The sequence below is a fragment of the Dryobates pubescens genome, chromosome 17, assembly GCF_014839835.1.
Source record: "Dryobates pubescens isolate bDryPub1 chromosome 17, bDryPub1.pri, whole genome shotgun sequence".
In the NCBI taxonomy this organism is placed as follows: domain Eukaryota; kingdom Metazoa; phylum Chordata; class Aves; order Piciformes; family Picidae; genus Dryobates; species Dryobates pubescens.
The window spans coordinates 6088685-6103724 of NC_071628.1; the positions used below are offsets into that span (position 1 = coordinate 6088685).

Here is a 15040-nt window from a genome sequence, read left to right on the forward strand (position 1 = left end):
CTGTGCTGGAGGCTGTGCTTGCAGTGCCAAGAGCACTGTCCTAAAGAGCCTGAAACCTCACTTTAACCGCGGTACAAACGGTGTAAAACAAAATGTTCACAGCACTCTCCAGCGGGCTGGGGAATGTCTTCAGGAGTTTGTATTACACTGAAAAATGGAGCAGGGCTCTTTTTCCTCCCTTCAAATAAAATGCAAGAAAGGAAGGAAGGAGAAAAAAAGGCAAAACGATCCCCTCAGCACCACCAGCAGCTTTTACCAGCAGCAACCTGCATCGTTGTTTTTTTACAACAGCAGAGAGGTTTTTGACTGATTTCCCCCTGCACATCAACCCTCAGCTCTGCTGTGCTGGAGACCTGAGTAACAACAGCCACAGCCACAGGCTGCCTGCACCTCTTCAACACCTTTATTAATGATGCACAGCCCAGCCCCTGCTGCTCGCTGGTGCTTAGCACCAGATTTATGGCTAACTTCCAGGCTCGCTCCCACTCCTCTGAATCCGTTGCAGCGGCAGAGTTCCTACCTCAGCCTCTGGTGTTGGGGTCGCAGCAGCGCCCGGGAGCATTACAGCAGATGATGTCTACCGAGTCCTGCCAGTTCAGCCGGCCAAAAGGCTCAGGGAATCCAGGCTCTCCCAGCTAACAAGCTGTGAAGTTGCTTCTTGAGCCTCTGCAAAGTGCTTACCAGGGTCGTAAAAGAGTAGCTTGCATCTGGCCACCGACTCTTGCAAGGTGTCCCCAGGAGGGCGGCTGCAAAAGTGCTCAGGTCTGAGCTAAGCCCTTTCACCTCCCACCCAGGCATGGAAATGCAGCTCCTGGATCTGCTTTCCCCTTTTCCCACCGTGATTTGATTGTCTCTGTACCTCCCCAGATTCCCACCTCAGCTCCTGCTTCCTAATAAATGTACCTGCTCTTCTCTTGCTGTGGTTTTTCTTCTTGCCCCCAGACTGGATTAACAGGCTGGTGGGCTCCAACAGTGACCTTCCCAGGGGGCTGCAGACCTCCCCCACACCAGAAATGAGGCAGAACCTCAAAGACCGAAGAGCTAAGCCTGTCCCCTGCAGCTGCCAGTGCCTCTGCACGGTCTGATCCTAGTACAGCCCTTAAAGAGGTGAAATAGAGCTGTTTCCTTCTCTCTTGGCAGCCCTGCCTGACACACCACCACGGACACAGAGCTGCACAAGCCTCAGGGGCCTCCCAGAGAAGGGATTCCCACCACCCTCTGAAGGCTGGAGGCAGTGAGCTGCCCTCAGAGGACAGCCCTGCTGAAGCAAAGCCCTGGCAGCTGGCAAGAGCCTTGCTCTTCACTGTCAGTGCACCTGAAGCATGGGTCCACAGCTGGCTGGCACGACTTGAAGACCATTTGCTCTATAAGATGAGATTTCTGGAGTGATTCCTCCAACCAGCTTGGGCAGGGATGCCCTCTGCCTCCCCTACCTTCGTTATGCCACATGCTACTTCACACCAGCCAAAGTAGATACATGAGACCACCTCAACCCTGCCTTGTCCCACCTGGGTCAGTCTCAGGCAGTCCTGGGCTCGGCTCTGCCCTACCTTGGGATGCAGGATGGCAGTAACAGAAGAGCAGCCAGGGACAATCCTGATGCAAGGCATTTACTCCCAACAGCAGTGAAGGCCTTGCACAGTTCATCTGGGGTTACATTTTCCAGCTGAGTAGAGAATAAATCATAGAATCATAGAATGGTTTGGGTTGGAAGCACCTCCAAAGGTCATCCAGTCCAACCCCCTGCACTGAGCAGGGATATCCTCCACCAGAGCAGGTTGCTCAGAACCTTGTCCAGCCTGACCTTGAATACATCCAAGGATGGGGCCTCAGCTACTCCCCTGGGCAACCTGTTGCAGTGTTCCAGCACCCTCATGGTGCAGAACTTGTTCCTAGCATCCAGTCTAAATCTGCTCTGCTCTCATTTCAAACCACTGCTCCTTGTCCTATCACTGCAGGCCTTTGCAAACTGTCCCTCTGCAGCCTTCTTGTAGCCCCCCTTGGGTACTTGAAGGCCTGAAATGTCATAGACCTTTTAAAGCAGCCTAATAGCAAGCACCCCATGAAGCTAAACTACTCAATGGTCACTCAGCCTTCCCAGCCATCTGTTTTAGCCTTTCTAAAGGAATTTCTTCACTAGTCATTTTTGTTAGGCAATTGCACAAGGTCCTCACAAAAGGGCTACAGAAAAGCATTCAGCTTCATTGGAGCTTTGCAGTCCTTTTCCACGAGGGTCATTATGGACTCACCACCCCTAATAATGAAATGTCAATACTTCTGCTGAGGATATTCAAACTTTACAGTTCTGCCCTTTCAGGCACAACCCTTCCCTGGTGTTCCACTCCACTCTTCTTCTGTGGTTCTCCCCCACCAGCAAGCCACACTTGCAGAAATGAAGGGATGTCTCCTCTTTCCTCCCCCAGAATTCCTGCCTGTGCTCCACTAAACCACAAAACACAATCTGCTGATCAAGGCAATTCTAAAGCTGTCAACATACTTTGTCCCCTAACTGTATAACCAAATAATCTCAAGAAGTCTTCCCTTGGAGCTGCTAAGCCATTTAATGTCTTACTCTGCTGACAGACAAGCTGGCATTTGCTCCAAGCACTGATCCAGTCGTTTTCAGAGAGAGCAGAAAACTAAGCAGCAGATTTACACTCTAGCAAAATAAAATCAGAGGTCTCATCTGCCTGATGCATGACTACAGCAGCTTTCATCTGCTGATTGTCAGCTGGTTTGCCTGAAGGTGGAGAAGGGATTGTTTAGGATGTGACAAGGGTACCCTCAGGCTCTGATCAAACACTGTGTTGCAGGCTGTACAGAAAACCAGAGAATGGCTCAGGTTGGAAGGGACCTCAGAGATCATCTCCTCCAACCTCCCCACCATGGGCAGGGACACCTCTCCACTAGACTCAGCTGCTCAAGGACTCATCCAACCTGGCCTTCAACACCTCCAGGCAGGAGGCAGCCACAACCTCCCTGGGCAGCCTATTCCAGAGTCTCACCACCCTCCTACTGAAGAACTTCTTCCTCAGCTCCAGTCTGACCCTGCTCTCCCTCAGCTTCAAACCATTCCCCCTTGTCCTGTCTCTAGACACCCTCAGGAAAAGTCCCTCTGCAGCCTTCCTGGAGGATCCCTTCAGCTATTGGAAGGCAGCTCCAAGGTGCCTCTGGAGCCTTCTCTTCTCCGGGCTGAACAACCCCAGCTCCCTCAGCCTGTCCTCATAGCAGAGGTGCTCCAGCCCTAGGATCATCTTTGTGGCCCTCCTCTGGACTCCCTCCACCAGCCCTGTGTCCTTCTTATGCTGGGGACACCAGAACTGGAGGCAGGATTGGAGGTGGGATCTCAGCAGAGGAGAGCAAAGGGGCAGAATCATACCACACAGCTTGGGGTCCTGGGCAAACTTGCTGAGGGTGCACAGGGAGCCAGTGCCCATGTTGCTGACAAAGATGCAGGGGATAGAGACACTGCTGACTCTGGGGCAGTTTCAATCTAAGCCAGACAGGTAGGTGCAGTAAAAGTTAAAGGAGACACAAGGAAAAGAGAAGTGCTGGATGCATGCATGTGGGCTAACAACCATGGATGCTCCAGCAGCCGTGCCTGGCTGGCTGCTCAGCTCGGCCGCTGGCTGGCTCTGTGGTAAGGAAGCAGCAGCAGACCTGAGGGGTTCAGAAAGGCAGAAATGCAAGGATAAGCCCAGCTGCAAGGCCACTCCATCCAGACATCCTGGCATCATCAGACAGGCAGCTAGAGCATCGCTGGCTGCCTCAGCCCTTAGCAAAGAGATAGTAGATAATGCCTCCCCCTCGGCCAAGCCATGAGTCACTGGCTGAGAGGAGAGCTCTGCTCTCTTGAGTGCCATTTTCACATCTGATCAGAGATCAGCTGGCTGGCTACAAAGAGCAGCTCCAGGGCACAAATGCTGAAGTGGTGTTTCATGCAGGGGGGCAAGGAAGTCAGGTTTCACCCATGCATTTCAAACTGCATGGGTGCCTGCCTCTTATCACCGAGGGCCACACTCATCCCCACTTTCCAGCTGAGGCTTAGCCAGGCTGGTTTGAGCTGAAATGACATATGTGGGTGTGAGAGTGATGGAAAATTCACACCATCCCAGTGTCCCCTTATTCTACCTCTTCATCACCTCTGATCTTTTATCTCCCTCTGCTAGGACTTCACCTGTACCCTATGAAAACACTCCCAGATGTCAGCTCCTCAGGCTGCAAAGCAAATGGCCCTCAGGACACGAGGCACTGGCAGATCTGGACTACATCCAGAGTCTTCTGAGACTGCTGGGAACACTGGGCCAAAGCAGTGACTGCATTTCCTATGCATGGTGCTTTCCATGGGAGTTTTGAACCATGAATAATGCCAGCTTCCAAAGGCTTGTCCTACATTTCAACCTTGGCATTTTTAACCCCTGAATAATGCCAGCTTCCAAAGGCTTGTCCTACATTTCAACCTTGGCATTTTTAACCCCTGAATAATCACAGAATCAGAGAATTACTGAGGCTGGAAAAGACCTCTGAGATCATCCAGTCCAGCCTATGACCTAGCACCACCACATCAGCTAAACCATGCCACCAAGTGCCACATCCAGTCTTTTCTTAAAGACCTTCAGTGATGGAGACTCCATCACCTCCCTGGGCAGCCCATCCCAGTGCCTAATCAGCCTTTCTGTGAGGAAGTGCTTCCTAACATCCAACCTAAACCTCCCCTGGCACAGCTTCATGCCATGCCTGGGAGAAGAGCCTGACCCCCACCTGACTACAGCTTCCTTTTAGGTCGTTGGTCTGTGGTGAGAGGTTGGACTCGATGATCTTTGAGGTCTCTTCCAACCTGAGTGATCCTGTGATACTGAGAGTGATAAGGTCCCCTCTAAGTCTCCTCTTCTCCAGGCTGAACACCCCCAGCCCCCTCAGCCTCTCCTCACAGGACATGATGCCAGCCTCCCAAGATTTGTCCTGGGTTTGAACCTTGCTCAGAGTCTTCCCCTCGCTTAGCCGTGAACATGATTTTAACAAAGCCATTTCCACCTCTCAGTTAATTTGTTTCTGAGCCCTTTCTCTCTCAGAGTGTGTAATTAAACTGAAGGAGCCTGGAAAAGCCCCTTACAGTAAATAATTCACAAGTTCCTCCCTGGGGACATTTCTTAATTATAACTCCACTGGTCAGATCTCACTGAATGCTCCCAGATAGCATTCCCTGCCGAGCTCCTGCAAGACAATTAACTCCTCCCTTCGGTAAAGGGTACTGGGGTTGGTTTTTTTTCCCCCCTTAGCCTCTCCATTCCCTGTGCAGGGGAGGGAGGTTTGTTTACAAACAAAGCGAGAGGCTGCCGGATGCTTTGTCAGGAGAGCAGCCAGAGGGGCAGCCACGGCGGCAGGCAGGGGCACAGCCGCTCGGGGAGGGAGGATTCTGGGCTGCAGCACTTTCTGTAACCCCTGCTCTGACAATTCAGCGTGGAGAGAGCCACCAGACAGCTCCCACTTCTCTCGTCCTTGGCAGCCTGCCTTGCTCCCCAAGTGCCATTTCATGCACGGCAAAAGTGAGTAATTCTGAAGCAGCACCAAGCCTGTGCTGCAGAGGCTCTGCTGGGAGCCGCTCAGCTGACAGGGATCCCGGGCTGGGGGGCAAAAAGCAAAGCCCTAACTGACAGCAGCAGGCTTGGGGGTGTCAAATGGCAGCTGTCATATTTATTTAGCTCTCTCATTCTCAGGACAATAGACAGAAAGATGGTTTTACTGTCCCCACCAGTTGCATGCAGAATGGCAGGGTCCTGCAGCTCCCCCAGCCTGGCCAACCAGCCTGCGATGATCATGGAATGGAACGGAATGGAACGGAACGGAACAGAATAGAATAGAATAGAATAGAATAGAATAGAATAGAATTAACCAGGTTGGAAGAAACCTTTGAGATCATCAAGTCCAACCTATCACCCAGCACCATCTAATCAACTAAACCATGGTACCAAGCTCCCCATCCAGGCTCTTCCTAAACACCTCCAGTGATGGTGACTCCACCACCTCCCTGGGCAGCACATCCCAATGGCCAATCTCTCTTTCTGGAAAGAACTTCTTCCTAACATCCAGCCTAAACCTCCCCTGGCACAGCTTGAGACTGTGTCCTCTTGTTCTGGTGCTGGTTGCCTGGGAGAAGAGACCAACCTCTACCTGGCTACAACCTCCCTTCAGGGAGTTGTAGAGAGCAAGAAGGTCTCCCCTGAGCATCCTCTTCTGCAGGCTAAGCAACCCCAGCTCCCTCAGCCTCTCCTCACAGGGCTTGTATTCCAAACCCCTCCCCAGCTTTGTTGCCCTTCTCTGGACACCTTCCAGCATCTCAACATCTTTCCTAAACTGAGGGGCCCAGAACTGGACACAGGATTCAAGGTGTGGCCTAACCAGTGCTGAGTACAGCCTCTCCTGACCCAGGAGAGGCTGGTAAGCAGCAAAACACCAGCTCCACCTGTTCCCAATGATATACTGCATTAACTAGCTCCCATCCTTTCCCACTGCAGCTGCAGCCAAAAGGGTGTTTTGGAGAGAAAGCAGGAGACAATGACTCCAGGATGTATGGAAATGGCATTGAGGAGACAGGGAGTCTGGGGACTCCTGTTGCCTCAAGCCCTGAAAGCCTTCAAAGCTCACCTGCTTCTCCCATGCCAATTAGTTCCAGCAACTCCAGCAAGCCCCTAAGGGCAAATGTTGGTGCTTAACTGTAGCTGTGCTGGACAGGGGCCTGTATTTTGCATCCAAACTCTTGCTTTTCACTTTTCCCCCATCACACAACAAAACACCTGACCAAATCCTGCCCTCTCTCTCTCTCATTTCTGTACTCTGAAGTCTCTCCATCACATGCTGGCCTTTTTGCACACAGCTGTTCACCTGCTGTCACCTGTAGTGAAATAGATAGGAGTCAAGCTAGCCCTTCTTCTGGTGAATAAATCAAAGCTCAGGCAGAAGATCAAAAGCTAACCCAAAGGGCCATAAAGTGCTCTGGCTTAACTTGTACCTAACTGAGCCAACAACAATAACAACAAAAAACTCCTCTTATACACAGAATGCCTCAGAAAAGCAAAGCCACAAGGCACAGAGGGTTGGGATAAAAAGTTGCCTTTCAATGGCAGCCATTTGATTTATGTGGCACAAGGCAGCCAGATAAAAGCACAGCTCAAAAAAATTAGTGTTCAGCTTTAAACCCAACACTGTGGATTCCCTCTGCTTGAATGCAGCAGCAAGAGGGCATTAGCCTCTGATTATGTTCTGCTATGCTGACATGGTCTCCTAATTTTGTCCCTACAGCAAAGCTGGAGCAGGGTTCATGCAGTCACACCCACCGTCACACTAACCAAAACCATCCAGGATCCCAGAAGAACCTCCATGGTTAAACCTTGGGTCAGGACCCCTGGGCCTGGAGCATGTCCAGAGAAGAGCAAGGAGGCTGGGGAGGGGTTTGGAGAGCATCATAAGAGGAGCAGCTGAAGGAGCTGGGGTTGTTTAGTCTGGAGAAGAGAAGGCTGAGAGGAGATCTCCTTGCTCTCTGCAACTGCATGAAAGGAGGTTTGGGTTGGACTTGGTGATCCTGAGGGTCTTCTCCAACCTGAATGTTCCTGTGATTCTGAGGCTGGGGTGAGGCTGATGTTGGCCTCTTCTCCCACATAACCAGAGACAGAGGAAATAGGTTTGAGTTGTGCCAGGGGGCGTTTGGGTTGGACATGAGAAAAAACTTTACTGAGAGGTGAGGAGTTGGAACAGGCTGCCCAGGGAGGTGGTGGAGTCCCCATCCCTGGAGGTGTTCAAGAAGCTGTAGATGTGGTGCTTCAGGACATGGTTTAGTGGTCATGGTGGTTGGATTATGGTTGGACTCAATGAGCTCAAAAGTCTTTTCCAGCCTTAATGATTCAGTGACACCACTAAGAGCACCCACTGGTGTTGGTGGGGTGGAAGCAGACAGTTTGAACCAGACTGCAGTTACAGCTTCTATCAGATGCAGGATGCAGGTTTCCACTGTGACAGAGACTGGCTGCAGTGTAGCTTTGCTGCTGCCCACAGCAGGCTGTGCCATTTGGCACAGTGCTGAGCCCAGTGTGAGCAGTGAACACCAAGAGCCCTGCAGACAAAGCTGGAAGCAGGTCTGATGCATGCAAACCTGTCCCCTTCGTTTGCTTTGCTGCTCTCCAGATGCCAGCAGAAGTTCAGAACTGAAGAAGGGATTAAAATGCTGCCAGGACACACATCCTGGGAAAATATGGTCCAATTTTCTCATCACATTTCTCCCCCAAAGGTCTTAAATCCTATGAGGCTGTCTCCCTCCTGTAAGACAGTGCAGCTGGCAGCACTGCAGAGCTGAGAGGAGCTGAAGGATGCTCTGCCACAAGCACCAAGCACTGATACTGTCATTTTCTGCCTGCACAACCCCTTGTGAATACATTAACACATCTTACTCTGCATCCTTCATTTGCTGGACTGAAATAGTTTGACAAACAACTGATGGAAGGCCAAGTCAGATCACTGAACAGCCCATCCTGCAGAGTGCTGCCAGCTGTCTTCTTCAGGCTCCAGCTCTTCTGCACACAGTGGTTTGAAGCCCAGCAGGCCAATACTGATGGTATCTTCACCTTAGACAGATGGACCTTTGTTAACAAAGGATGGAGAGGCACCAAGGAGCACAGGCCAGAGAGACCTGAGCTGCTAAGTAAGAGGGTTTAATTAGTATCTGCCTTAGCAAGAAGGGAATAAAACTGAATGCACACATTCTGAGGTGGAAAGGTTCATTCTGAGGTGGAAAGGTCTCAATTCAAGAAGGACCTCAGGGAACTGCTTGAGAGAGTCCAGCAGTAGAGCCACAAAGGTGCTGAAGGCAGTGGAACATCTCCCTGTGAGGACAGGCTGAGGGAGCTGGGGCTCATTAGCTTGGAGCAGAGGAGTCTGAGCCGTGCCCTCGTTGCTGGTGATAAAGATGTGCAGGGCAGTGTGGGGAGGACAGAGCCAGGCTCTGCTCAGGGATGTCCAGTGACAGGACAAGGGGCACTGGGGGCAAGCTGGAGCAGAGGAGGTGCCACAGGAACAGAAGGCAAAACTTTGTCACTGTGAGAGGGTGACATAGCCCTGGAGCAGGCTGCCCAGAAAGGCTGTGGAATTGCTCTCTGGAGACTTTCAAACCCTGCCTGGATGTGTTCCTGTGTGACCTGCCCTGAGTGATCCTGCTCTGGCAGGGGGGTTGGACTGGATGATCTTTCAAGGTCTCTTCCAACCCCTACCATTCTGTGATTCTGGGACCATTCCAATCTTGTCTTCAAAGCAAAGAGCCACATACCAAAGTCATGGACACGAAGCTTTTCAATTAACAGGGTACACCTTTTATTCTGAGACAACTTCAAGGTGCCAAGCAGAGTCACAATTATTGTGCAGACTAAAATCAGCTGAGGCTTTTCCCAGTCACCATTTTTTGCCCAGTTTACTGTTAAGATTTATCTGGCACTTCCATGTTTTGCTCACAGATGGACAGAGAAAGTACTGAGAACTCTTACCCTAACCAGTATCTTGATTCCAGAGTGGACCCAGAACTATCAGCAGCAGACAGTTAAGTTTCAAACTGGAAGAATGAAACTGTTCAGTAGCTTGTTCCTCAATAGAATGATGAGCAGAAATGGCCCTTAGTGTAATGAACAGCCCCACATTCTTGTTCCTATTGATTCTAGAGTAAGAATTTACACCAGGTATTAGAAGCAAATCAATGCAATCCTCACTACTCTTCCCACATCTACATGGGCCAGGGTGGCTTTTTTTCCTGTTCAAATACAAATAGTGTGTTTTATTGCTCCCAAAGTCATAAATGACTATTAAAAAGTCGTGAGTTGATGGATCTTTGGCAGGTCACCCTGTTCAAGATGGGTCTTTGGCAGTTCCCTCTGTTCATGATGGATCATTCTTTGGCAGGTCACTTTCAGCAGCCCTCATAAAGGATTTCATCTACTTGGACATCATTTGCTGCCACGGGCACTGATTCACAAATCTGCTCCCTAAAGGCCAAGGCAAGGGTGTAAGGCTTCCCCCTGGGGTGTTTCATGCATCTTTCAAGGTAGGTATCATAATATCCTTTCCCTCTTCCCAGTCTGTTGCCTTTTTTGTCAAACCCAAGGCCTGGCATGAAGATCAGGTCGAGACCTCCTGTAGAAAAAGGAAAGAAGCATTAGTGGTTGCCCTGTGGATTTGCTGCTGGCTCAACTGCATCCAGCTTCAGACAGGAGCAAAAATGCAAGCTTGGTGTTTTGCAAAATGCTTCCCTTCCTTTGATCAGATGAAAAACACTCTGAGTGCTAAGCCTGTACATTTACATTTTCATCTTATCAATTGCATACTAGATCAGCTGCAAAATAATTAGACCTTGAAAAGCTAGAAGGGGGGAAAAATAAAACCCACCCTACATTATAGCAAATGTCTTTTATCATTTTAACCCCCCACACTTCCAACTGCTGATGATTATGGCTCTAAATCCAGGCAGAGACTGAACTCAGGGAAATTAAATGCAGGAGGAATCAGAAAATCAAATGAATGCCAACATCAGGAACAACAATGGGAAAGGGAAATAAAAGGAAAAGAAGACATCTAAGAGAGGCACCACCTTCTGGCCACAGTCTGTTAAGATGTCTCTTCTCCCAGGCAACCAGCACCAGAACAAGAGGACACAGTCTCAAGCTGTGCCAGGGGAGGTTTAGGCTGGAGGTTAGGAAGAAATTCTTCACAGAGAGAGTGATTGCCCATTGGAATGGGCTGCCTGGGGAGGTGGTGGAGTCACCATCACTGGAGGTGTTTAGGAGGAGACTGGATAGGGGGCTTGGTTGCATGGTTTAGTTGATTAGGTGGTGTTGGATGATAGGTTGGACTCGATGATCTTGAAGGTCTCTTCCAACCTGGTCTATTCTATTCTATTCTATTCTATTCTATTCTATTCTATTCTATTCTATTCTATTCTATTCTATTCTATTCTATTCTATCCTCTCCTCCTCTATCCTATTCTATCCTATCCTATCCTATTCTATTCTATTCTATTCTATTCTATTCCATTCCATTCCATTCCATTCCATTCCATTCTATCCTATCCTATCCTATCCTATCCTATCCTATCCTATCCTATCCTATCCTATCCTATCCTATCCTAAGAACCTTCACTCAACCTCCTAAGCCCAAAAGGCCTTGAGCACAATGCAGGCTGGAAATGGGTACTGCCCTTTTAGATCAAGACCAAGACTGGGAGGCTGGGCTCTCTGTCACACCAGGTTCCTTCTCTCCCGAAGGAGCTTCTTCCTGAGCAGCCAGCAATTGTCCCAGCTGCTCCAGAAGCACACACACAGGTGTTCTGCTTGCCTGCCCTGAATATGCCTCCTTCTGGAAGGATGTAAGGGCTCCCCAAGATGCTTTTGAGACTGCACTTGAGTGGGACTCACAACCAGTTCAAACGCTGAACAGGTTGCGCAAGCTGCCGGTCACCTGCCGGTCACAGATGGCAGCGGCTGGCCAGACCCGGACAGCAGACCCCACCAAGCAGCTCCTGAGGGAAAGACAAGACCTGCCAAGGCCTTTGTTCTTGCCTTGCTCATACTCTGTGACTGGATGTGGATTGGCACCGTGCCAGGCAGCCAGACCGTTTCCACTCAGCAGCCTGCTTGTTCCAGGAGCTGATTCACATCACTGCCAGGTAGGCAAAGGCAACCGGCTGCCAGGCTGAGCCCCTGCCAGGCAGGGAGGCAGCTGGGTGCACATTGCCATCACTTCTGCAAGGCTTGTTGGGTCAGTGTGAGAAGGCTTGCAAGGACCTCCAAACAATGAGCCTGGCTGGCCTGCTGCTGCCTGCTGAACTCAGGAACATCCCCTCACCAGCTTCACGAGGCAAAGGAAGTCTTTCCCCACTTGCTGCTGTAGCAGACACACTTGAGGAGAGGAGGGGAAGAGCGGCAGTGGAAGGACAGCACAGAGCAAACCACAGCTGACACCAGCCTGGAAAGAAAGCAAATGCTGAGTCTCAGACCACTGCTGCTTCCTTCTTAGAGCCTTGAGCAGCTTTCTGCAGCTGCCTTCTGCCCCCCCTCCAGGGCTAGGATGTGGCAGGGATCTTTCTGCTTTTCCTATGTCCAAAGCTGCTTTCCCCTGACGTTTTGAACTGTGCTGCTCTCACTATGTCTACCTGAGGAATGATGACCAACACTCAAGATGTGTGGGAGCATGCAGTGGAAAAGCCAGAGCCAAGCAGAGTTTTTCAGTTCCAGGGAATCCCATCTGAGATCCTGGATCAACTCTGAACTCAGCCTACAAGAGCAAGTGAAAGATTCCCCCAAAGACCAGCTCATCTGCACACACTTCCCAGGCTCCTGGAGATCTTCTTCCACTGTTCATTGCTCAGAGAAGAGTCACTGCTGTGAACACTCATCCATCAACACCTGATCACTTAATTAGGACATTGATATAAAACATGCAAGGCAACATAGTGTGAAATGCCTGGAGATCAATCTTGCAAATCCAGCATCACCCGCTTAACAAGCATGGCTTTCTGCAAGAGGTCAGGGGAGGAAGAGCAGGGATTAGCCAAAGGGCAGCCCACAGAGTGTTAGTGGTTGGAACAACAAGGAGTCTGAGTGTTTCACCATGCTGCAGTCAATTTTTGACTCCCAAGACAAATGGCAAACAGAGGGAGAGAGGCATGAGGGCAGACATCCGGCCTCACCCGGCAGGAGATGCCACCTGGCTGGGCTCACCACGTGCGGCGTGTGGGACACACTGCATCACAGCTCAGTGTTCAAGCTACAACACATCTTTGCCAACTGCCAGGACCATAGACTAGGACCCAGAAACCAGCTGCCCATCTCCCTGTTAGCATGGGCATTAATAGATTCTGCAGGTCAAGCCTTCCCCAAGTTGCTCCTGTGCTCACTGCTTACCCTCTCCATGATTTGCCTCACTTTGGCTGCTTGTAGGTACTCAGGTGGCCCAGAAACTAATGTGGGACACACACCAAGGATGCACAGAAACACTCTGCCCTGGGCTGGATTTCATTCAGCTGGTTTTGCTCCACCTGACTCTCATGACAAAGAGCAGGAGACCTTTGCAGCTGCTGGCAGGGAAGAATGCACAGAGGGGGTGAAGGTGCAGAGTCAAAAGCTGTCATATCTCCTGACATTTGTAGCACAGAGAGGAAGAAGACAGGTCAAGGGAAGCACTAAGGAAAGAGGGAACTGGCAGGAAGAGAGCAGAGAAGAAAGATGCTTTCTGTGTAGTTGAACTGCTAGCAGCAGGCACACTTGAGTGAATTTAGATGTACTGAAGCACTGTGTTTCCTTCCGAGCTCTCTGGAGAAACAGACACTGGTTTAATGAGTCAGCTCCTCTCTAATAATGGAATTTTTTTTAATGCTGAACAACTCCAACTAACTTTTGCAAATCTCAGGATGAAAAAACCCATGCTGCAAATGCTGCAATTGTTACCCTTCTATTTTCCTTCTGCTGCAGCACTGCCTCTCCTCTGACTCAGAACACGCTGCCTGACATCCACCCAACTCGCACTGCACAAGGCCGAAGGAAAATGCCAAGCAAGACTCTGAGCTGTGTCATTACACAGCTACACTGCAAGGAGCCCGAGGGCAGCTCAGGCAGCATTAGCCTCAAACCCTGCCCCAGGATCCAGAATGATTGGCAGAGAGCTCCGTGGAGGAAACACTTCCCTGCCACAACTTGGGGAGCACCAAACCCTCCTGCGGTGCCTGCGGCACTGCGGGGGGGAAGAGATGTCACAGGATGAGAGGTGACACACAGATGAGCCCAAGATTGCAGGCACAATAGATTACTGTCAGCAGGGAGAGCACATCAACAGGATGGCATGTGAGAGTAAGAACAGCTTAACCCTCTTGGAATGGGGCCTTGGTGTTCCAGGCTCTTCCAGCCCTGCAGGACCTCCAGTTGCCACTCAGGATCACAGAGGTTAGGGGTTGGAAGGGACCTCTGGAGGATGCCTTGCAGATTTCCTCTGCCTTCATGTCCTACTCTGCTTGGTCCCACAGACTGCTGGGTGGCATGCTGCCCTTGTCTCTCACAAGGCAAAGCAGGGAGCTCAGCATCAAACCCCACATCACACCTTAGTGCCCTGCAAAATGTCTGACATTCACCACCTACTTCTGTCCTCCTGCTTGTAATGTTCCCTGTCCCCCACATTTCTGCAGCTGTTAACTTGTGGTTCTTGGATGCCCAAGGGTCACAGAATCCTACAATGACTCAGGTTGGAAGGGACCTCAGAGATCATCTCCTCCAACCTCCCCATCATGGGCAGGGACACCTCTCCACTAGACTCAGCTGCTCAAGGCCTCATCCAACCTGGCCTCCAACACCCCCAGGCAGGAGGCAGCCACAGCCTCCCTGGGCAGCCTATTCCAGAGTCTCACCACCCTCCTACTGAAGAACTTCTTCCTCAGCTCCAGTCTAACCCTGCTCTGCCTCAGCTTCAAACCATTCCCCCTTGTCCTGTCTCTGGACACCCTCATGAAAAGTCCCTCTGCAGCCTTCCTGGAGGATCCCTTCAGCTATTGCAAGGCAGCTCCAAGGTCCTCCTGGAGTATTCTCCAGGCTGAACAATCTCAGCTCCCTCAGCCTGTCTTCATAGCAGAGGTGCTCCAGCCCTTGGATCATCTTTGTGGTCTCCTCCAGACTCAATTCAACAGCTCTGTGTCCTACTTATGCTGGGGACACCAGAACTGGAGGCAGGATTGGAGGTGGGATCTCAGCAGAGCAGAGTCAAGGGGCAGAATCCCCTCTCTTGACATGCCAGGAGCCCAGGAAAGCACACTCACAGCCTAGGGTTTTGTTACAGGCAATCCATGCTGCTCCTGGAATGCTTGCTTGTGGCCTGCACATTTCTAAGGGCTGTAAACACTGTCTGAGGCAACAATGAATTGCTCCAGCTTCCATACAGAGGACAGAAGTGCTTCCTATATGCTTTAGTTAAGCTACTGGATATCCCAGTGAGGTTAGCAGTTATGGTGACAGTCACCTAAGACTTC

General features: G+C 50.7%; 1 protein-coding gene across 1 annotated transcript in view; it reads right to left on the reverse strand.

Annotated features, from left to right (window-relative positions):
* Positions 1-9793: 9793 nt before the first annotated feature.
* MTHFS (methenyltetrahydrofolate synthetase) overlaps positions 9794-15040 on the reverse strand; it is a 28816-nt gene continuing 23569 nt past the window's right edge. Inside the window, exon 3 of the mRNA XM_054169216.1 lies at positions 9794-10167. Within this exon, the coding sequence (XP_054025191.1) occupies positions 9944-10167 (224 nt within the window). The 3' untranslated portion in view covers positions 9794-9943. The remainder of the gene's footprint in view (positions 10168-15040) is intronic.